At 37.8% G+C, this 22,792-nt stretch overlaps 1 protein-coding gene across 1 annotated transcript; it reads right to left on the minus strand.

Moving 5' to 3' along the window:
• Window positions 1-9,285: 9,285 nt before the first annotated feature.
• LOC128514936 (leukocyte elastase inhibitor-like) lies at window positions 9,286-22,414 on the minus strand. The gene is made up of 7 exons (XM_053488851.1): window positions 22,318-22,414; window positions 19,061-19,239; window positions 15,871-16,008; window positions 13,900-14,017; window positions 13,674-13,816; window positions 11,798-11,965; window positions 9,286-11,354 (listed from the first exon to the last, which is right to left on the minus strand). The coding sequence occupies exons 2-7, from the start codon at window positions 19,229-19,231 to the stop codon at window positions 10,941-10,943; spliced, it is 1,152 nt and encodes a 383-aa protein (XP_053344826.1). The 5' UTR covers window positions 19,232-19,239; window positions 22,318-22,414; the 3' UTR covers window positions 9,286-10,940.
• Between the last annotated feature and the right edge of the window lie 378 nt (window positions 22,415-22,792).

The following is a 22,792-nucleotide window of genomic DNA, read 5'->3' on the forward strand; positions in this document are numbered from 1 at the left end:
TACTTTATAATTAGATTTAAAGTTGTAACAGAATTTTTTTTTAAAGACCTGCCAATTTTTTTTTTTTCAGCCATCAAATGCCCAGTTTGGGTGAACCTGTGCCCACTTTTATTATTATTATTATTATTATTATAAGAGCTCCCCTGTGGAGAGAGAAGAACCTTCCAGAAGGACAACCATCTCTGCAGCAATTCACAAATCAGGCCTGTATGGTAGATTGGTAGGTTTGGGTGAACCTGTGCCCACTTTTATTATTATTATTATTATTATTATTGCATTCTCTTTAAACTTATTAAACCACCAGCAGTATTTAAAATATTTAAACCCTGCAATAATATATTCAACATTTTCTTCTGTGTAGAAAAACAAATCTATTACATTTATGGTGACATTTACATGCTATCTACTGTATCTATTTATCTATAGTGCATTTGGTAAGTATTTACACCACATCACGTTTTCCACATCACAGCCTTATTCTAAAATAGATTTAAAAAATTCTCAGAATTCTACACACAACACCCCATAATAACAACATAAAGTTTGAGAATTAATGCAAATTTATTACAAATAAAAGAATTGAGAAAGCACATGTACATAAGTATTCCAAGGAGCTCTGACAGAGTGACCATCGGGTTCTTGGTCACCTCCCTGACTAAGGCCCTGATTCCCTGTCCCCTGTCAACTGTGTCAACCTTATATAGAGTAATATACACACACACACACATGGCATGGTGGTCTAACATTAACCATGCACCTTACCCTTCATGGTTCAGGTCGTGCATATTTTTGTGTTGCAGTATTAAAGTGGAACAATGGATGGCTGCAAGTGACAGTATTTATTCCATATTTATTTGTTGACATTTAAAACATTCACAAAAAGGTAAAAAATTGTCGAATTAAACAAAGCACATACAATTCCAAATGTGAAATGCAGGTCACTGATTTTCCTTCTCTGGATCCCTTTTGATACATACAGGCAGATGTATGTGGACTTTAACCTGAAATAATAATATCACTTATTACATTAAAGCTGATCAACTTATTTTTAGCTTTAACCCTTTAACTATTTTTTTTATTTCTACAAACTCTTTTTCTGTCGACGGAACTAACGCTAGTAGTGTATACAGAGATCCAAAAATGTATAGATTTGTTATTTATATCCTTTTTAAAACACAAATTTTAAAACTTCCTGTGGGCTACAGTACATGTACAGGGTGATTCACTCGAAAGGCTTCTGAATATTCTGTAATAACTCTCGGTTAGAAGAAGCAATCTGAACGAAACCATCTAACATGTACTCATCAGTATATGAGACATTAAACACCCTGGTATGCCGAGTTGGACCGATAAGGGAGGCTTCAGACAGCCATTGTGTACCGTAAATAGCAGCATGTCTTCAGAGTGCAAACTTATTAGGTCATCAATTCATTTAAACAATGTAAATTCCGTAAATTTTGTAAACAAAGAGTAAATTTAGGAAGAAATATGGTGTTCTTGACATACCCTTAAAGAGTGTTATTCAGAGGTTGGTACAGAAACTGGAAATAACTGACTCATCAATCACTTCTCATGGTGGAGGCCATTCGAAAATGTCGCAGGGAACAATCAGTGATATGCAACTTTTATCTGCAGCAGTCGCCTACGACATGTCTGAGACGCCTCCCACAAGAGACTGGAAAGTCTTATTCAACATGTCAGAGAGCTGCTAAAAGGGCAAAATTGCAAGTGTATCATGTCACCGTCATTTAGGAGCTCAAAGCAAGAGATATGGGAAAGAGTCGGATATTGTCTAATCTAAGTAACGTTATATTATTTGATGTGTAAGATTGGATGTTGGTTTCCCAAAATAACTATCTATTTGAATGTAACTGCTTGCTTACGATTTCGCAGGGTTGACTTTTAAAGAAATTTAGAGTTTTGAATGATTGTGTTTGAAGAGCAAATTCAAACGAGCCATTTGTTTATTGAAAAAAAACACACGAATATTGCAACAAGTTCAACGTGACGTTTGCTAGTCATATGCATTTTCAAGACAAGGAATATAACGTTAACTTTAGGTCATGTCTATTCGGATGCCTGTTGGCACTGTTTAAACGTTGCGCATATTCTTAACGGTTTTGATAAGTATATCAAGAGCATCATGTGACATTTAGGCAATGGATTTAACCCTTTCATTGATTTGTTGTTATATGTACATTTGGCCTATCCCACAAAATGAAGGCTCATGCATGTTTCACATACTGTTGCACAACATCAAATACTGTAGCAAGAGGATGGATTTTTCACCTCTTCCAGTGACTTTTGCTAAACAGGGTTAATAACTGAGGAGAAATGGTAGTGGCGTACTTGAATCAAGAATAGAAATTAACTGCTAAAATGTAAAAGAGCATATTATAGTTCTAAGAAAGTTCAGTTTTTTCTTATTAACACAATACTTTATAATTAGATTTAAAGTTGTAACAGAATTTTTTTTTAAAAGACCTGCCAATTTTTTTTTTTCAGCCATCAAATGCCCAGTTTGGGTGAACCTGTGCCCACTTTTATTATTATTATTATTATTATTATTATTATTATTAGAGCTGCCCTGTGGAGAGAGAAGAACCTTCCAGAAGGACAACCATCTCTGCAGCAATCCACCAATCAGGCCTGTATGGTAGATTGGTAGGTTTGGGTGAACCTGTGCCCACTTTTATTATTATTATTATTATTATTATTATTATTATTATTATTATTGCATTCTCTTTAAACTTATTAAACCACCAGCAGTATTTATGCTAGTCATATGCATTTGCAAGACAAGGAATATAACGTTAACTTTAGGTCATGTCTATTCGGATGCCTGTTGGCACTGTTTAAACGTTGCGCATATTCTTAACGGTTTTGATAAGTATATTAAGAACATCATGTGACATTTAGGCAATGTGCGTCACTTGAGACGTTTGTTAATTGGTTACCTCGACTAAACGGCAAATAAATTGTATTGTGGCGCTGGCTATCCAGGCCAACTTAACTTACCTCAAGACAGTTCACTAGCTGGAAATTAAATTTTAACAGTTTAATTTTTTTTTTTTCAAATTAGTAGTCCAGAAATAAAGACACGTTTGGATAAGGAGGTACTCTTTCAGATTCTTTAATATACAATACATATATTTAAAATACTGAAGAACCTTCTTGAATAGGGTAATAAGCTCTCTGCATATCTTTCGTCTGTGTTGTGTGGGAATTCAACTAAACTGGTGAATTTTAGAAATAATTGTATAATAATTATAAACTATATTATTGTTCCCCACTGTGAAAGAATTGTGCAATTAATCACAAATGATCCTTTTTACTCTCAATTTGAGATCCATGTAATCCATAAGACTTATAAGGTGGTAAAGCATCTGCACCCCCTGTAGCTTTTTGTTTTTCAGGTTAGTGATATTGTCACACACCGAAAAAGAGCAGCTCTTGAGAGAGAGTTTTCTTGCTCAAGATGTATCTGGTAAGTTGCCTTTTTCATACCTTATTTGCAATTTGTTAGCATGCTTGGTATTACATTTGTTCATTTAGTTTGCACATTATAAAAAAATAATTAAAGCTGCAAGCACCACCATTGCTCAAGCCCTAATAACAATAAGTAATTATGTTTACATGTCAATTAATGCCCCTTCCTATCACTTAATCTCCTAGGACGTTAACCCTGAAGACCGCAGCACCAGATGTGTAAAGATCGGAATCCTCACTGTAGTTGAGGATGATGTTGGCACTCCTGCTTCACTGGCCACTGTGATTAACCGTGAAATCCTGGAAGAGGCCATTGTTCATCAGGATATGCCAGATCGGCCTGAAGCCTTTGCTTACTTGTTCGGTCCCTTGTATGCACTCAATATGGAATACCCAAAAGAACTGAAATATACTTTTGAAGTCATTCATAAAATCTTTATGGATCTTGGTGATACCTGCTCTGCGTCCAGTCACTTAAATAAACATTGTTGTAGTTGACCATTTTGTGAATTTTATTGAAGCTACGGCAAATGGGACAATGATTGTTGCAATCAAAATTTAATAGTACATACTAATTTATCACAATGTATAATTTGGTTCAATCTTTGCAGCCAATAATACTTAATCTTAGAGCTTTGTTTTTTATCTGGCTGTAGCGGTACAAGCTAACTATTTTTTTTTCTGATACACTGTTACATGCAGTAAAATAGTTCATGTTATATATTAATCATACTGTACTTTACTAAGGTTTGAGGTTTATTCAGATGCAATGTTAATGTATTCTTAAGTTGATCTGTCGAAATAATACAAAATTCTTCATGCAGTGTTTGAATCTAGTATATTTTGACATATACTCATTTTCTTTTTTTTATGTGTTTTAAGTGTTTGTGTGTGTGTGTGTGTGTGTGTGTGTGTGTGTGTGTGTTTATGTATGTACATGTGTGTGGAGCTAAAGTAAGAGGAGAGGAGGAATCACACCCTCCCCTCTCCCTTTTCTCATCTTTTACAATAACCCTTCCTCTCTTTTTTTATTTTCACACACACACACACACACACACACACAAAAGGAGGAGGGTGTGTGAGTGAAAAAAAACGATGGCTCAGTTGCAATCACGTGATGCTTGGCGTCAAAACAAGAAATGCATGCGTGCTACATGATGGGCTACTTGGTATTCGTAAACCAAGAATTGTTCGTTTTTTAAGCCAAAATTTATTTAAAAATTTTGCTCGTCTTGTGAAACAGAACATAATTTTCAGATGGAAACAAAAAACCTTATGCTCCTGGAATTTGCATAAAAATTGAAAGGAGTGAGTGTGACAGAGTTACCAGAAGAACTCATATTCTCCAGCTTCCAACCTCCCATTTCCCTCGTCCTTCTCTGGTTTATAAATGGTTGGTGACGTCACTCTCAGGGCGGAAGCGACCAGTTGAATGTCAGGTAGATGCCGGTGTACCAGAAAGTTTTAGAGCACTTCCTGCTTCCCTTTGCTGAACAGCTTTATGGAGATGCTGATTTCATTTTTTAGCAGAACTTCGCACCTGCCCACACTGCCAGTACTAATGTCTGGTTTAAGGACCATAGTATCCCTGTGCTTGATTGGCCAGTAAACTCACCCGACCTAAATGGGGTATTGTGAAGAAGAAGATGCGAAACACAAGACCCAACAACGCAGAAGAGCCGAAGACCACTTATTAGAGCAAGCCGGCCTCATAACACCTCAGCAGTGCTCTACATGTTCATACTTTTCAGTATCACCCTCCGATTACATTCTAGCAATTTCTTAAAGTAATTTTGTTATTGGGAAAAATACTTTAAAATCTTCTTAAATTGGGAAGTCACGTCAGTGACATAAACATGAATTACACTAGTCACCCGTCTGCATTAAGCACTTAATACACAAATCAAATTATTTAAACACTGTTGCTCAATATAGTGGGATAAAGTAGGCAGCAAATAAACTTGTTTTCCTGACTATATTGGACGCAGAAAAAAAATAGATTAGCATGAGGTCAGAACTCACTTTTTTTTTTTTGCTTTTTAAAAAAAAAAAATTTCCCAGATTTTCTCCCGTTTAGTCGTATCCAATTCCTCACCATCACTAGGAGGCTCCCATATTAAGGCTACTACCACCAGTCAGTCAGGGAGGTCAGAAGACTATCGTGTTTTCCTTTTTCCAGATTAGAGTAACTGTGAATGGGTTTGTGTGTATGTGTGCCCTGCGATGGATTGTTAACCTGTCAAAAGTGTACCCTACCTCATCCCCTAAGTTTAATGGAAAATAGACTCGAGGCCCCCTGCGACCCTGTATAAAAGATTAAGCGGTATAGGTGATAAGGGAGTAAGTTAACTGGCTAGACAGAGTTTAATTAAACTTTTTGCAGAAGTTTAAAATGTTGAGTAAAAGCGATGTTATGAACAGTTATTTGGCAGATTAATTTTAAAATAAGCTACTTACAGTATGAGCTACTTGATCAATGTAAACAAACACATGCACCAATAGATTGAAATTAAATTGAGAATAATCTTATTTTTTTTTTTTTTTTGTGATTCACGCTCTGATTATTACAAAAGGGATCTGAGCATTTATCTGACGATAAAAGAAGTGCAACTATGCATAAACAAGGTGTAAGATACTCAATCTTACAAAATTTTCTTTGCATTGATAAGTTAGGTAGAGAGTTCTGCCGTACAAAAAGACAGGGTACTTAGGCTTCAACCTGAAATAATAATATCACTGGTTACATTAAAACTGATTTGCCTATTTTTTAGCTTTAACTGTCAAGAGTCTTTGTCATGTTGGACTTCAAATCCCAGAGTGCACGTTGGTCACATGTGCTGCCGAGTCTTATTTGCTAATCAGTAGGATGATAAATTCTCTCGTTGTACAGGCTACAAGTTGTTTGGTAGTCTTGCATCTGTTTAAATCAATGTTGTTACTGCTGTCGTAAAGGATCTTGTGTTATTAATAAAGTAAAAAAAAAAAAAAACTCTTTGGGGTACAAAGATGACACAGGGGCATTACTATATCATGTTGTGTATTATTTGTGTATTAATAAATACACAATGGGGTCAGGATTGTGCAGTATAGAGTGAAATATCTATTTTTAGCACAACCTTGGCAAAGCGATTTACTTGAACTTAACAACCATGACTGAGCAAAAAGTTAAAAGTCACAAAAGTAAAAAAATAGATTTTCTAGATTCTCAAGATCATGCGTTTATATTGCTGTTTTTGGCTGTTTCCGTGTCATAATAATGATAATAATAATAATAATAATAATAATAATAGTTGCAAGCATGATGAGCAGGCCCAAGCATGCTGTGCCATCGCTACCCTGGGTGCACCGCACAACCTACTGTATGTGTTGTTTGAGTGTGTTAAAACCTACAAAAATTCATTGCCGCACGGGTGCATTGCACATCTTGCACAGAGACAATATATGGGGATGATGTCATTGACTCAGTTTAATGACTATCGTATAAATTCCCTAGAAGGAGTACATCAGAACCCATCAGGTGCGTTTTTGCGAACGACCCAAAATAACCAGCCTCCTGTTAAATTGAGCCCAAGGCATGCAGTGTAAAAGTTGTTTGGCTCAATGATCTCTAAATGTGTACCGAGTTTTGTGTGCCTACTTGAAAGTGTGTATGAGCTATGCAGAAAAATTCGTGTGGGGGCCCCTGAGGCTATACAACTCGCAGGCAACCTAATGGCAGTAGATTTCAACCTGTCTGCCAATTTTCATGATTTTTTGAGCATGTTAAGACCCCCCAAAAGCCCAAAAGAGTGGGGAAGAAATCCTTTAAAAAAACAAGAGGGTCCTGCACACCCTATAATTTTTGGGCCCTAATAATAATAATTTGAATAATATATATATTTTTTAAATCTATGTCACGCCCATATTCCAGAAGAAGAAACGAATGTACGCATTTTAAATGTAATAATAACTTTAGGTCTACATGAAACTGTGTAGGAAACACTGTACCTACCAATCTCAAAAGTCCGTTTGAAGCTCTCGGAAAATTGTGAAAATGCAACAGTGACATAACTGACTGATTTAAAGCACTGGGGAAGTGTTTTAGGAAAGGGACGGAAGGAGGATCCAGATGATTTAATCCCTTTGTTGATTTTGTTGCTGTTACACCTTTGTAAAATATGGCCTATCCCAAAAAGTGAAGGCATACACATGTAGACAAAATTGTTTGTACCTTTCTGTTAAAAACAATAATAATAATAATAATAATAATAATAAATACTAAAAATTAACTAATGAAAATCAGACATTGCTTTTTAAATGTGATTCCATAACTGTACAAAACAAACAAACAAAAACTACTGAAACTGGCCTGGATAAAAATTATGGTACCCTAGAAAAGATTTAAAATTATTTAATCACTGGCACATGTTAAACTAATGTCTGTCCTGTATTTAGCATTACAGGTGTCTTTTTAAGCCTATTTAAATGGTGAAAAGTAGTCACTGTGCTGTTTGGTGTCATGGTACAGTATGCACCACACTGAGTGGACCTGAATAGACTGAATGGACCACAGAATGCTAAGGAGAGAGCTGTTGCAAGAGATTAGAAAGAAAGACCATCACCAATCATCAATTTAATGTTCATTTGATCATTGTTGCACATATTATTCAGAAGTTTAATGTCCACAGGACTGTAGGCGAACGACCTGGACATGGCCCCAAGAAGAAAATTTATGACAAATTGAAGAGACTAAATATAAAGAGATCTAAATCCTATTGAACATTTGTGGAAAGAGCTAAAAAATCCAGTCTGGAGAAGGCACAAACTGTCTGTGCAAACAAAATATTAGGTTAAGGGTACCATTATTTGTCCAGGCCATATACATTAGTTTGCTTTTCAAGAGAAGCATTTTAAACAACAATGTCTGGTTTTTACAGTATTTTTCTACTTTTGTCAGTTTTGAGTTATTTCAGTGACCATTGTTTTTTTTCAAACCCTTCCAGTGACTTTAATCAGACAGGTAATAAGGGCAGAGCAACAGTCCTGCGATAATTCAGTCAAAAAGAAAAATGAACTTCTAAAATATACAGTAGCTTGTTATTATAATAGAAGTGTATTTTGTTTTTTAATCTACACAATAGTTTTAACAAATTTGAACTTGTATCAGATAAATAAAGACCAGTCATTTGGGAACTTTTTTGTTTTTTAGTCTTCAAACGTCCAGTTTGGGTGAACCTGTGCCCACTATAGCCCCTTATTCCTTTTTTTTTGGCTTCACAGTGTAGAAGCCAATAGAGTCTTAAGGTTTTGTATTCCAATTTGCCTTACGGTTTGATGAGTGATGCTTTTTTGCTTACTGTTTGTAAAGATTGTTCACAATCAGCTATAAGAATTATTTGATGCAGAGCTGACAACTTATCAGAAAAACTTGAGTTTAAGACTCTGGAAAGAAGAGCACTGGTTTTGTGTGTATTCACACACACACACACACACACACACTCATTCACACACTATGGGCAATTTGGGAACGTCAATTAGCCTAACCTACATGTTTTTGGACAGTGGAAGGAGTACCCGAAGGGAACCCACCAAGCACAGGAAGAACATGCAAACTCCATGCACACAAAGATGGGAATCGAGCCTGGCCGGGAATTAAACCTGGACATTGGTATTTATTCCATATTTATTTATTCATTTATTTATTTATTTATCGATATTTAAAACATTCACAAAAAAAGAAAGAAATAGAACATAAAATATTATGTGAAATGCAACAGTCATGCATGTAATAAAACTTTTAAAGAAGATAAAAGTAGATATTATTAATTACATAATTACTTAGATATTATGAATTAAAACCAAAGTGGATCAGCCACTGGTCCTGAGGGTGAATCTCCAGGATCGTATATACAGTACATAAATGAGAGAGAAAGAGAGAGAATGAAATATTTAAAGGGTGCTGTCTATTGGTGCAAGTGGTTGTTTATATTTAGCAAGTAGCGGTTAGTGCAATTATTGATTAGAGCAATTATAGTGACTTTTACTCACCATTCTGATTTCAATTTCTTTCCAACTAAATAAAAAAACTATTTATGTATTTTTCCACTCTGCCTTACTGTATGTCTCTGCTTCTCTGCATTGCTCAACTCTCAGATCTGGCCTTACTCATTATTCTTAGCTATCACCCCTTACCTTACAGAACTCAATGGTGCCATCCTGTGGGCTACATGTACTGTACAGGTACTCAGTGATTCACTCGAAACAACTCTGAATATTCTATAATAACTTTCGCCCAGATAAAGCAATCTGACTGAAACCCTCTACAGTACAATCCATGCTTATCAGTGTATGGAGCTTCGAACACGCTGGAATACCGAGTTGGACTGATAAGGGAGCCATCGTGTACCGTAATGAGAAGCATTTCTTCTTCATAGTGCAACCTTATTAGATCATCAATTAATTTAAGCAATGGCAGAGTAAATTTAGGAGAAATATGGTGTTCTTGATATACCTTCAAAGAGGGTTATTCAGTTTGGTATAGAAACTGGAAATATCTGGATCATTGATTCCTTCTCATGGCGGTAGTGATGGAAAGTTTGAATCATTTTAGTGATTTATACTTCTGGTTGTTTGAATCTCGTTTATTAAAATGAACAAATCTTTTTTTAAATCATTTAGTTTATTTCATTCTGTTGTACCGCTACATTTTAACAGGTTTATTATATTTCCTTGTTGTTAGTGTCACACCTGGCCCACCTCAGCCTTGGGGAATAAGATCTGGCTCGCCGCATTACTGAGCCGCCGCTTTGTCTTCCCCTAGTGTGTCTACGCGTGTACTTGTTTCACTATATATCTTTAGCACTAAATCAAGTTCACCTGTGTCTACCACATGTGTCTCCCTATTTATTCCGGTTGAACCCGTAGCCCCTTGTCTTTTCACTGCTATGCACCATTGTGTTTTGTCATGTTTTACTGATCACATGTTTGTTTATGTTACTCCAGGACTGATCGGTGTCTGCAGGGACGGGTACGTCGTGTGGGTTAAAAGGAAACGTCATCACGGTCAAGGTCAAGGCTAAGTGAGACTCAGCCCGCGGGGTCCCAATCCCGACTGAGTTGTTATTTCTTTTGTTTGTTTATTTCTTGCCATTTCTAACCCAACCCGCCTGCAGACCCAACCTCAGTATCTTTTGTTTTCCTTTTTTTGTTATGTGTGGACTTTAAGTGGAAAATAAAAACCACATCTGTATCTGTGTTCGCTTTTTTTTCCTAGAGATCATGACAGTTAGAGTTAGTATATCCAGTAAAATAATACGTAGCACTAGTCAGTATATAAAAGCAATGTACATTATCCAAAAGTTACCTCTATGCATTTCAAATACATTTAACACTTTTTTGTGCATATTATTTGTATTGATAAACACTTCCAAACAAAATAAAGTCTTGCCTTTTATGGTTTGTACAGTACAGCTCTACTGTGGACCTCTGAACTTCCCAAAAAAGATAATACTTTTAGTAGGGTTGTGCCTGATGAAGAATAGGAAGGGATGGTCTGCCATAAAGTAATACTTCTTTAATACCCTGCATGATCCTACCATAAAAACTGTGGTTGCTGCTGCTGCCTCTGTGCCTTCCTCATTAACCTCGACAAAAGCTTTGTGGATCACTGATGATACAAAAAGGCCTTCTTGGCTGCTCATGCCTGTCAAATCTGCAGCACCGGCCTGGAACAAAGAGCTCATGCCCATCTTACTCAGGATATCTGTTAAAAAGTACTGCTCTTCCAGCTTAAATTTGGGCAAATGGACAACAACATCAGTCCTTCTGTCCATCTTCTCTGGATTTGTCCACTCTGTCAGCTTGTCCACTGATAGTTCGCTCTCCAGCTGTCAAGCAAGACAATGATTATACAATTTTAGTATTTTACAATTCCTGGAGAAATAGTGAGCTAGGGGTGCAATAGCACATCACTTTTCTTGAACAAACAGAATGCTGAAAATCGATTGTTCATAAACATACAAGTCTGAGCATTGGTGAGAGAGATACTGAGGTAGTTTTAGCTAAATCAGTTTGTTTTCACTGTAGAATCCTCATCATAGTCACTGCCGCTCTATTTGCATGTCTGTATAAACTAAAATGTTCTAAGCTTTAAGGTTTGATGGCCAAGTTTTTTCTATTCCAAAACTACAACAGTAATAGTAGGGGCACCCTGAGAGAGGAGTGTCACACAAGACGAAACATGAATTGGAACAGCAAAAAGCTGGAACAGGAAAGCCTGCAATAGGTTTAGAAGGACGCAAGATCAATTTTTAAAGTGAGCTGTGCTGACCTTCTGAAGTGGGTCTGAGCCATCCACAGACTCCTCAGGCAAAAGCACCACCATGCTGAGTTCATCATCCAAATATGGCAAATCCAGTACCTGCAGCTTGTACTCATCAATGTAGTTGTAGAGGAATTTCTTCGTCTGGTACATCATCTGCACTGGCTTTGTCTTGTTCTAATAATTGTACGAATATACAAGTATATTATAATTATTAAAATGTGTGAAATCATTTTTAATTCCAACAATACCTGTTTGGACTGCACCATTTGTACCATCCAAGTTGCACTGCACATATACTGTAGTCCATTGTACACTCAACAAAAATATAAACGCAACACCTTTGTTTCTGCTCCGATTTTTCATGAGATGGACTTAAAGATCTGAAATTCATTCCAGATACACAATATTACCATTTCTCTCAAACATTGTTCACAAATCAGTTTAAATGTGTGATAGTGAGCACTTCTGCTTTGCTGAGATAATCCATCCCACCTCACAGGTGTGCCACATCAAGATGGTGATCTGACATCATGAGTAGTGCACAGGTGTACCTTATACTGCCCACAATAAAAGGCCACCCTGGAATGTGCAGTTTTTTTGCTTTATTGGGGTTCTGGGGACTCAGAACCGGTCAGTATCTGGTGTGACCACCATTTGCCTCATGCAGTGCAACACATCTTCTGATAGAGTTTATCAGATTTTCAATTGTGGCCTGTGGAATGTTGGTCCACTCCTCTTCAATGACTGTGCGAAGTTGTTGGATATTAGTGGGAACTGGTACACGCTGTCGTATACGCCGGTCAAGCACATCCCAAACATGCTCAACGGGTGACATGTCCGGTGAGTATGCTGGCCATGCAAGAACTGGGACATTTTCAGCTTCCAAGAACTGTGTACAGATCCTTGCAACATGGGGCTGTGCATTATCTTGCTGAAACATGAGGTGATGTTCATGGATGTATGGCACAACAATGGGCCTCAGGATCTCATCACGGTATCTCTGTGCATTCAAAATGCCATCAATAAAATGTACCTGTGTTCTTCGTCCATAACAGATGCCTGCCCATACCATAACCCCATCACCACCATGGGCCACTCGATCCACAACATTGACATCAGCAAAGCGCTCACCCACACGACACCACACACGCTGTCTGCCATCTGCCCTGAACAATGTAAACCAAGATTCATCTGTGAAGAGAACACCTCTCCAACGTGCCAGATGCCATCGAATGTAAGCAGAGACGGCTTATGGTGGAGAAATGAACATTCAATGCACGAGCAACAGATCTGGTTGACATTCCTGCTGTCAGCATGCCAATTGCACGCTCCCTCAATGCTTGTGGCATCTGTGGCATTGTGCTGTGAAACAAAACTGCACATTCCAGGGTGGCCTTTTATTGTGGGCAGTATAAGGTACACCTGTGCACTACTCATGATGTCAGATCAGCATCTTGATGTGGCACACCTGTGAGGTGGGATGGATTATCTCAGCAAAGCAGAAGTGCTCACTATCACACATTTAGACTAATTTGTGAACAATGTTTGAGAGAAATGGTAACATTGTGTATCTGGAATGAATTTTAGATCTTTAAGTCAATCTCATGAAAAATCGGAGCAGAAACAAAGGTGTTGCGTTTATATTTTTGTTGAGTGTATATATGTATATATTTGGACAGGGACATTGTATATATTTGGGGCAATTATTATTATTTTTTATTCTTACATCTTTTTATTGCTGCTGGTCTTTCAGAGCTACTAAACAAATTTGGTTCTATTACGATAATGACGTTTAACTTACAAACTCTATTGAGCAATTTAAATGACTATACAGTTGAAGAATATGATAAAGACTAAAGTACTATTATTGTGTGATTTCCACCTGGTTTATCTTGAAGGGCATCTCTTTAGTGTTTATAGTTTTAAACACATGCTTCCATTTCCCCATGAAATAAATTGCGTTCACCAGGGCAAGTCGAGTCATTGGTGTGACCATTCCTGGCTGCATAATATCTTTGATTCTACCTGAAACCAAAACCAAGACAACAATTAAGACCAACAATTTTAATACAAATATTTTGAAAAAAGTAGTTTTATTGGATTCTTACCCTCAGTCTTCTCTTCTACCCACTGGTTGATGACCTTCCGTGACTCTTCTGACGATCCAATAAAGTCTACTGCCTGCATGTCAGCTTGGTACAACTTCTGAGTGGAGTCCACATATTCCTGAAACAAAAGGCACAACACATTCAGGACACTGCCATTCGAGCAGAAGGAGGCTATGTTAAAGAATCTAATATATAGAACAATTTGGGCCCGGTTTCTCGATAACGCACATTTTTAGCGCGCTAAGAAGACTCTTAAGATATATATGTTACGTGAAGTGATTACTTTCGAAGTGTGTTTCTCGAACTGTCCCTTAGAAGTCTTCTTACTGTAAGTCGCTGCCTCTAACGTCTAACGTTACAAGGTGCTGTCTACAGAGAAGGTATTAAATTAGCTGACACCGTTTGCTCAGGAATCGATTTTTCAATTCTTTTGCATGACAGTGTTAAGAAAGACAGCACTTTCTATGCAAATTAAACATCGCACAAAATTCTTCAAATAACATTTATTTCGACATGGGTTAACTAATCAATAGCATGCGATAAAAGACAAATATATAAATAAAATCACCAAACTGTCACTAAAATTTTCATCTAACCTGTAGTGGCAGTGAGACGAACCGGGTATACAATCATAGTTGATTGTTTCTGAAGCTGGCAAAGAGTGTTGTCTGCTGTTTGTCAATGTGAAGCATGTCAGTGGCTGGGGTTGTATAGCACACTATGGAATGAATACGATTAGATGCCGAGGTTAGAGAATTAATTACCCTATCTCACCTATGCGTTTCAAAAGTTTTGGTGCCGTAATTACGTTTCCATCTTACCATGCAAAAAAATTAAACATGTTAAACATGCGGAAGCTCGCAGACCTTGCAGATCTTTGCGGAATGTCAAGCGCACTCAATCGGCTCACGCTGCCTCGATACCCCCATCTCACCGTCATGAGTCTCACAGTTTGACTCATGGTGAGATGAGATGTTAGGCACCGCAAGCTGCCACGATTGCCCACTGACGTTCTGCCAAGTTCTGCATGGTCGGCAAGCTTTCCCGTGGAAAGATGGAAACATAATCACAGCGGAAAAACTCACGGCAGATCATGATGAACCCTACTTATACCCCTATCTCACCTAGCGGTTTGACTCACAGTGGGATGCGGAGTTAGGCACCGTGAGTCGCCGGGATTGCCCGCCAACGTTCCGCTGGCGTTCCACGAAGTTCTGTAAGGACCGCAACCTTTCGCGAGGACGGGAAAAAAATTAAACGTTTTATTTTTCCCGCGGAAAGATAGAAATCTACTCACAGCGAAAAAACTCACGGTAAATCATGATGAACCCTACTTATACCCCTATCTCCCCTATGCAGTTTGACTCACGGTGAAATGCGGAGTTAGGCACCGTGAGTCGCCGGGATTGCCCGCCAACGTTCCGCTGCCATTCCACGAAGTTCTGTAAGGACCGCAAGCTTCCGCGAAAACTGGCAAAAAAATTAAACGTTAAATTTTTCGCGCAGAAAGATGGAAATGTACTGTACTCACAGCGCCAAAAACTCGCAATGAATCATGATGAACCGTACTTATGGCCACCATGCAAAACCGCGTGGGTGAGATATGGGTATTACGGCCACCGCGCGAAACCGCGTAGAAGAGATAGGCGTATAATATCGTTTCTCACGAAAGAGAATTAAGCAATACAATCACTCAGAAAAATAAATCAAGTCAAGAAGCTCCATAATCATTTGCTTTGGAAGGCGAAACTTTTTTTTAATTACCCCCCTTTAGGCAAAATATGAAAAGGGCTGAAGTTTTGCCAAAAGGAAAAATTTACATTAACCACACGGCTGAACAATGTAGCAATGTATGCGTTTTTAAACTTACAGTAAGTTAAGTATCGTGGTTAAAGTAAAGAACATCTAATCCCAATTATATTTTTATAACAAAACAAAAGAAAAGAAAAGGGACAGTAGTGGAAGGCTTACAGACAAGAAATTGAAAGTCTTCTCTCCATAAAGCCTGTTGGCCAGTTGGAGGATGTAGGAGGCTTTGGGGCTGTTAATGGCAGAGTTGAGGGTCTTGAAGTGGGTGTGAACATCAGGGACTGAACTGAAGGATAGAACCTGCAATGAGCAACAAAATAATAAAGGAGAGAGTTCAACTAGGTGTATGTGTCACAACTTAATTCCTCATAAATACACATCAGACATTAATAAAAAAAAATTGTGCTGAATTTACCATACTATAAAACCTTCTTTAAGAGTGCATCTAAAATGTATTGACATCCCTAAAGAAAATCTAGGGAAACTAAATAAAAAAAACTGAGAAGCATGTTATTATTTACTAAACGCCTGAACAGATGTGGTCTAATTTCTCTCCTGGTGAAACACACTACTGTAGCTATGACAATACAGACACTGCTGAAATCTAAAGTTCATTGTCAAATAACAAACTTCATGTACAGTTTGTGGGTTTGGAGGGGCATGATGGCTTGGTGGTTAGCACTGTTTCTTTGCACCTCCAGCGTCTGGGTTTGATTCCCGGGCAGGTTCGATTCCCGCCTCTGTGTGCATGAAATTTGCATGTTTTCCCCGTGCTTGTTGGGTTAACTCTGGGTGCTCTGGTTTCGTACCACAGTCCAAAGACATGCATATTAGGCTAACTGGTGTTCCCCAAATTGCCCATATCGTGAGTGTGTATATGTGTGTGCCCTATGATGGACAAGCACCTCATCCAGGGTGTACCCCACCTCGTGCCCTAAGTCTCCTGGGATAGGCTCCAGGCCCACTGCGACCCTTTACTGTATACAGGATTAAGCAGTCTGAAAGATGAGTCAGTGAGTATGTGAGTTTGCACATTTTTATGGGGCTGTCTATTGTACAATTCAAGAGCTATTTCCACAATAATAAACAAACTAAAACATAGTATTATCCAAAGAGTGACAGAGTGAGATAATTGAGGCACAGGTCAAGAAAGGAAGTGGCCCCAATTAAACTGTTTCTGTATAATGTAGGGCCCAGAGTTCTGTGCTATGGCCTGCCGTCCTACATGGAGTTGCTGGAGATAGTAAGGTGGTGGTAAGGTAGGACCTGTAATGTTCTGATAGACCTCTTGCATATTCACGTAAAATAGGTCATCCTGTAGCAGTAGGAAAATCCACTCTTTAATAAGGTAGCTGTAGGAAAATGCTCTTTGATAAAGGTACGTTGCTTTAGTGAGAGAGCATGTGTGCAAAGAGTCAATAAAGAGACATGTTTTTTGTTCAACTAGCGTTTGTCCACTTAGTGCCTACCTACAACAGTACTGCAATCATTACAGGCCCTATTATATATATATATACAGTGGTGTGAAAAACTATTTGCCCCCTTCCTGATTTCTTATTCTTTTGCATGTTTGTCACACAAAATGTTTCTGATCATCAAACACATTTAACTATTAGTCAAAGATAACACAAGTAAACACAAAATGCAGTTTTTAAATGATGGTTTTTATTATTTAGGGAGAAAAAAAAATCCAAACCTACATGGCCCTGTGTAAAAAAGTATTTGCCCCCTGAACCTAATAACTGGTTGGGCCAATAACTGCAATCAAGCGTTTGCGATAACTTGCAACGAGTCTTTTACAGCGCTCTGGGGGAATTTTGGCCTATTCATCTTTGCAGAATTGTTGTAATTCAGCTTTATTTGAGGGTTTTCTAGCATGAACCTCCTTTTTAAGGTCATGCCACAACATCTCAATAGGATTCAGGTCAGGACTTTGACTAGGCCACTCCAAAGTCTTCATTTTGTTTTTCTTCAGCCATTTAGAGGTGGATTTGCTGGTGTGTTTTGGGTCATTGTCCTGCTGCAGTACCCAAGATCGCTTCAGCTTGAGTTGACAAACAGATGGCCGGACATTCTCCTTCAGGATTTTTTGGTAGACAGTAGAATTCATGGTTCCATCTATCACAGCAAGCCTTCCAGGTCCTGAAGCAGCAAAACAACCCCAGACCATCACACTACCACCACCATATTTTACTGTTGGTATGATGTTCTTTTTCTGAAATGCTGTGTTCCTTTTACGCCAGATGTAACAGGACACGCAACTTCCAAAAAGTTCAACTTTTGTCTCCTCGGTTCACAAGGTATTTTCCCAAAAGTCTTGGCAATCATTGAGATGTTTTTTTAGCAAAATTGAGACGAGCCTTAATGTTCTTTTTGCTTAAAAGTGGTTTGCGCCTTGGAAATCTGCCATGCAGGCCGTTTTTGCCCAGTCTCTTTCTTATGGTGGAGTCGTGAACACTGACATTGAGGCAAGTGAGGCCTGCAGTTCTTTAAATGTTGTCCTGGGGTCTTTTGTGGCCCCTCGGGTGAGTTGTCTCTGCGTACTTGGGGTAATTTTGGTCGGCCGGCCACTCCTGGAAAGTTTCACCACTGTTCCATGGTTTTGCCATTTGTGGATAATGGCTCTCACTGTGGTTCGCTGGAGTCCCAAAGCTTTAGAAATGGCTTTATAACCTTTACCAGACTGATAGATCTCAATTACTTTTGTTCTCATTTGTTCCTGAATTTCTTTGGATCTTGGCATGATGTCTAGCTTTTGAGGTGCTTTTGGTCTACTTCTCTGTGTCAGGTAGCTCCTATTTAAGTGATTTCTTGATTGAAACAGGTGTGGCAGTAATCAGGCCAGGGGGTGACTACAGAAATTGAACTCAGGTGTGATAAACCACAGTTAAGTTATTTTTTAACAAGGGGGGCAATCACTTTTTCACACAGGGCCATGTAGATTTGGAGTTTTTTTTCTCCCATAATAACATAAACCTTCATTTAAAAACTGCATTTTGTGTTCAATTATGTTATCTTTGACTAATAGTTAATGGTTTTTGATGAGCAGAAACATTTAAGTGTGACAAGCATGCAAAAGAATAAGAAATCAGGAAGGGGGCAAATAGTTTTTCACACCACTGTATGTATATATATATATATATATATATATATATATATATATATATAAATTTCATATACTGTACCAACTGAAATAAATAAAAAATGTAAATAAGTAAACATCACATGCATCTGTTGTTTTACTTTAACATTGCATTGCTTAAATATAAAAAAAACAGTGCTCTTTTTTTAGTATCTCAATCCAGGCTTTTTTGAAAAATTGGTTTTATGTATTTAGGATAAACTCTCATACCTGAGCCATTTCCTCAGCAGTTCCTCCTCTGGCTCCTAAGTAGACCATACTGAGTGCGGCGCTGATGCTCAGCGGGGAAATGAACAGGTTTCCATTCGGGTTCCCTGCGCTGATGGCCCGGTACAGGTCCAGGGCAAAGGCGCTATTAGCACGGCTCAAACTCTCCATCATTGATGAATCTAATACGTAACACATACAGATATTTGAACTATGCAGTGTGGCACAGAATACTAAAGTCAATTTTGGTTTAAAATCAAGAAACCTTTTAAGAACAGGAAAATTTTTTAATAAAAAAGATATCCGAACAGGTCATCAGAATTTCAGTTCTTAATGCTCACATATGGCAGAATTCCTGGCTTAAAACAGTTTCTGTATATCAATTGCAATTTACAGAAAGCAAACATTCAGCCTTTGCTTATGCAACTGGAATGTAGAAAAGTCAAAGTTTACAGTACATTATACAAATCCTGCCTTATACTGTAGCAAAGCAACTCATGGAAATGTAGTTTCCGCACTAATTTTACGTCACCTCAGTGTTTCCCACAGGTCTGAAACATACTGTACATGCAGTGTAAACTGGCTGGAACGGGCCATGAGTTGTGTCGAAGTTTCCACATCGAGATGCGTTTTCTGTAAAATCGGTGCACAGAGCGTGCATTCAGAGAAAGACTTGTCAACGAGAGGCTGTGCATAGACCACTGAGCTTCTATGAATTCTAGAATTGACATTGTTGCCATTTTTTAATCCACTGAAGGGAAGAGATGGAGATTTTCACGTGCTTTGAAAACTTAGCTTATCAAAACATGTGTTGTATTATTTCTTTTTAATCACTTTATCAGTAAATCAACCCATGATTATTTATAATATTTTACAAATGGAATAATTTTCTTTGGTACATTTTGATATATTAATTTTAGATTTCTTAAAAATGACCACTACCAGTGCTGATTCCTTTTATATGCATTTTAAGTTTATTCAGATACAGTAGATGTGGTTTTGTATTCTAGTGAGTTGATGTTAACTTACGGACATTCGAGTTATGAATTTTTGCAGATACGAATAGACCTCGGTTCTACAAACTTTCATAGATGCTAACAAATAAAAACATAGACACTGCAGTGCACCTGATACAAATATTTATAATTATAATAAATATTTTCAGTGTGTAAGTAAATGTATAAAATGTCCAAAGTCCAGTTAATTGTATGTGCATGCATGTTGGGGTGCGGGAGAAATGAGTCGGCCTCACAGGTTTCAATGAATCAGTCCGGAAGCATGAGGATCTAAAATGGCTGTCCTGCAAAGATGTCCTGATGGTAAATAATGCTAATTGTGGAAAATATGTTTATTATACAGTAGCCGCAGAAACACATCTTGGAAGCTGGGTCTGTGGCCAAGGCCACTTTCCAAAACACCAGCATCATCATCGGCTTTTCTGTGGGATCAGACGAGAGGGGCAGGCATTTTGTCCCCATGGGCATGGGTGACCTTTAGTTACCAATGATCCTGTCACCAGTTTACTGAGGTATAAATGATAATCAATGGAAATGTGTTATTGTTTGTGGTGTTAATATTGTGGCGAATAAGTGTATGGTGTGAAATTTTTGGACATATATGTAAATGGGACAAAAAACGTAGGTACTCAAGGTAAATGAAAGATGTCTTGAAAAAAACATGAAATAGGTACGAATGAAATAGGTACACTTTTACACACAGTCAGTCGAGGTACTTAGCAGGCTGTTCCAACCGTGCTGGAAAACTTGTCAAAGTTCTTCCATGAATGAAGACTGCCTCACTGTCTGTCTTTTCAGGTACAGTAACTGCAAACTAATTCCGTGTTGCAAAGATGAGAGAGAGGATGACAGAGCAAGACTGAAATAATGTGACTGCACAAAAACAACACTACAGTATGTGGCAAGAATGATTCAAGCCATCAGGACGTTATGAAACTCACTTGTGGGCTATAAACATGTCAGTAGTACCATTTTGACACCTGAGGGCACATCTGTACATGGAAAGCAGAGAGGAAACCTTGTCTGATAATGAACATATTTGAAATGATGTAACTCAGCTACTTCACTTCTGTTGTGTAAACATGTGAGCAGTAACATTTTTACAGATGTGGGAACACCTGTATTTAGAACATAAACATATAAACATACTTAGTGTTAGAATGATGACCCTCAGAGAGCCACAGTAAAAGTCTGATACATGAGGGAATTTATTCACTTAAAAACTTTAAAGTGCGTTAAAATCTTCGCTAATTCCCTTTTCAAGGGTTAAAAAACAGTAACAATGTCAGTTTTAGATTATGTAAAAGCTCAGTGGTTCGCGCACAACCTCCTGCAGACGAGCCTTTCTCTGAAATGTGCGCTCTCTGCGCTGTTTTCATGGGGGTAGGGCTAAGAAAAACGCATCCTAATGGGGAACGAACTTTGACATAACATACAATTGTAGAACAAACAACAAATACAAATGACTTTTAACACAATATTTTGATTTACTTGATATTTCTATTAACCTGGCATTTCTGAGATTCAACCTACTGACTCCATATACCCATATGTAAAGGATAGGAAAAAGTAAAGAACTATTGTAAATAAGAACTATTGTAAATTCTCTTTCGTGTAAAAAGATGGCACTGTTTGTCGGAGCATGTGTAGGCCTTTAAAAAACAGGGGGTTTTAGACATTCTCTTGCATTACTATGTTTTAATATATATGGGGTCAGAATTGCGTAGTATAGAATGACATCCTTTTTTTCAGCACAACTTAAAAATACAATGAACAGAATTTTACTTCATTTTAACCTACAGCAAAGTAAAAAAAAAAAAAAGTCGTACAATATAGGCAAAGATATAGCACAAATTCGTAAGATCGGGGGTTTATATAATAATAATAATAATAAAACATGCGCATTCAATAGTGGACATTTTTGTGGCATCACTCACACCTTCCGGAGGGGGGGAGTGGAGTACGCGTTTTAAAAGTAACGGTATCTTTATGCCTACATGACATATCCGCTACATTACTGCTCTCAGTACACCGCTATAAAAACAGATACAGTACAGAAGCGGCAGCGCGAGAGGGAACTAAATGTCCGCTACTAGTTATTAATAGATCACGAATGGCATGGTTCTCTCTCCCGCACAGCTTTTGGGTGGACAAATATACTTTGACGGCCCAGACAAGTACATGTGTAGGAAACACTAAACCTACAGTACAAATCTCAAGAGATCTGGATTCTGTTATACTCACACAGGAAAGCTCCCTTTTTTTTCCTTTTTTTTTTCTCCACAGAAAAGCTCTCTGTAAACTGTGAAAATGCAACAGTGACACCACCGTCTGTTGTACACGCCCCAGTGTACTGTATTAGTGTTTAAGGAAGTGAGACATGAGGAGGGCCCAGATGAGTTAACCCTTTCACTGATTTGTTGCTGTTTTATATCTGTGTCTTTTTACATATTATATTTATAAAAGATACAAGTAGCAAACAGAAAGAGGATGATTTAAAAAATATATATTTTAAAAAGCCCCTTCCAGTGAATTTTGGCAAAAAGGGTTAAAAAGGAAGGGGCAACAGTTGTAGGGTATTTCAATTTAGAATAAAAATGAACCGCTAAAACGTACAGTAGCATGCTATATACTGTATGGAACTCCAAAGTGTTCAAAATTAAATAAATAAATAAATAGGACATGATGAAATAAATAACTATATGAATAAATAAGACAC

Source organism: Clarias gariepinus, chromosome 27 (assembly GCF_024256425.1).
Source record: "Clarias gariepinus isolate MV-2021 ecotype Netherlands chromosome 27, CGAR_prim_01v2, whole genome shotgun sequence".
NCBI lineage: Eukaryota > Metazoa > Chordata > Actinopteri > Siluriformes > Clariidae > Clarias > Clarias gariepinus.

Excerpts from the sequence above, each read along its gene's own strand:
- LOC128514936 (XM_053488851.1), bottom strand. The coding sequence starts at position 19,231 with ATGATGGAGAGTTTGAGCCGTGCTAATAGCGCCTTTGCCCTGGACCTG. Across the intron at positions 11,966-13,673 it reads TGCCCTTCAAGATAAACCAG|AACAAGACAAAGCCAGTGCA; the intron begins GTGGAAATCACA and ends TACAATTATTAG. Across the intron at positions 11,355-11,797 it reads GCTCAGACCCACTTCAGAAG|CTGGAGAGCGAACTATCAGT; the intron begins GTCAGCACAGCT and ends CTTGCTTGACAG.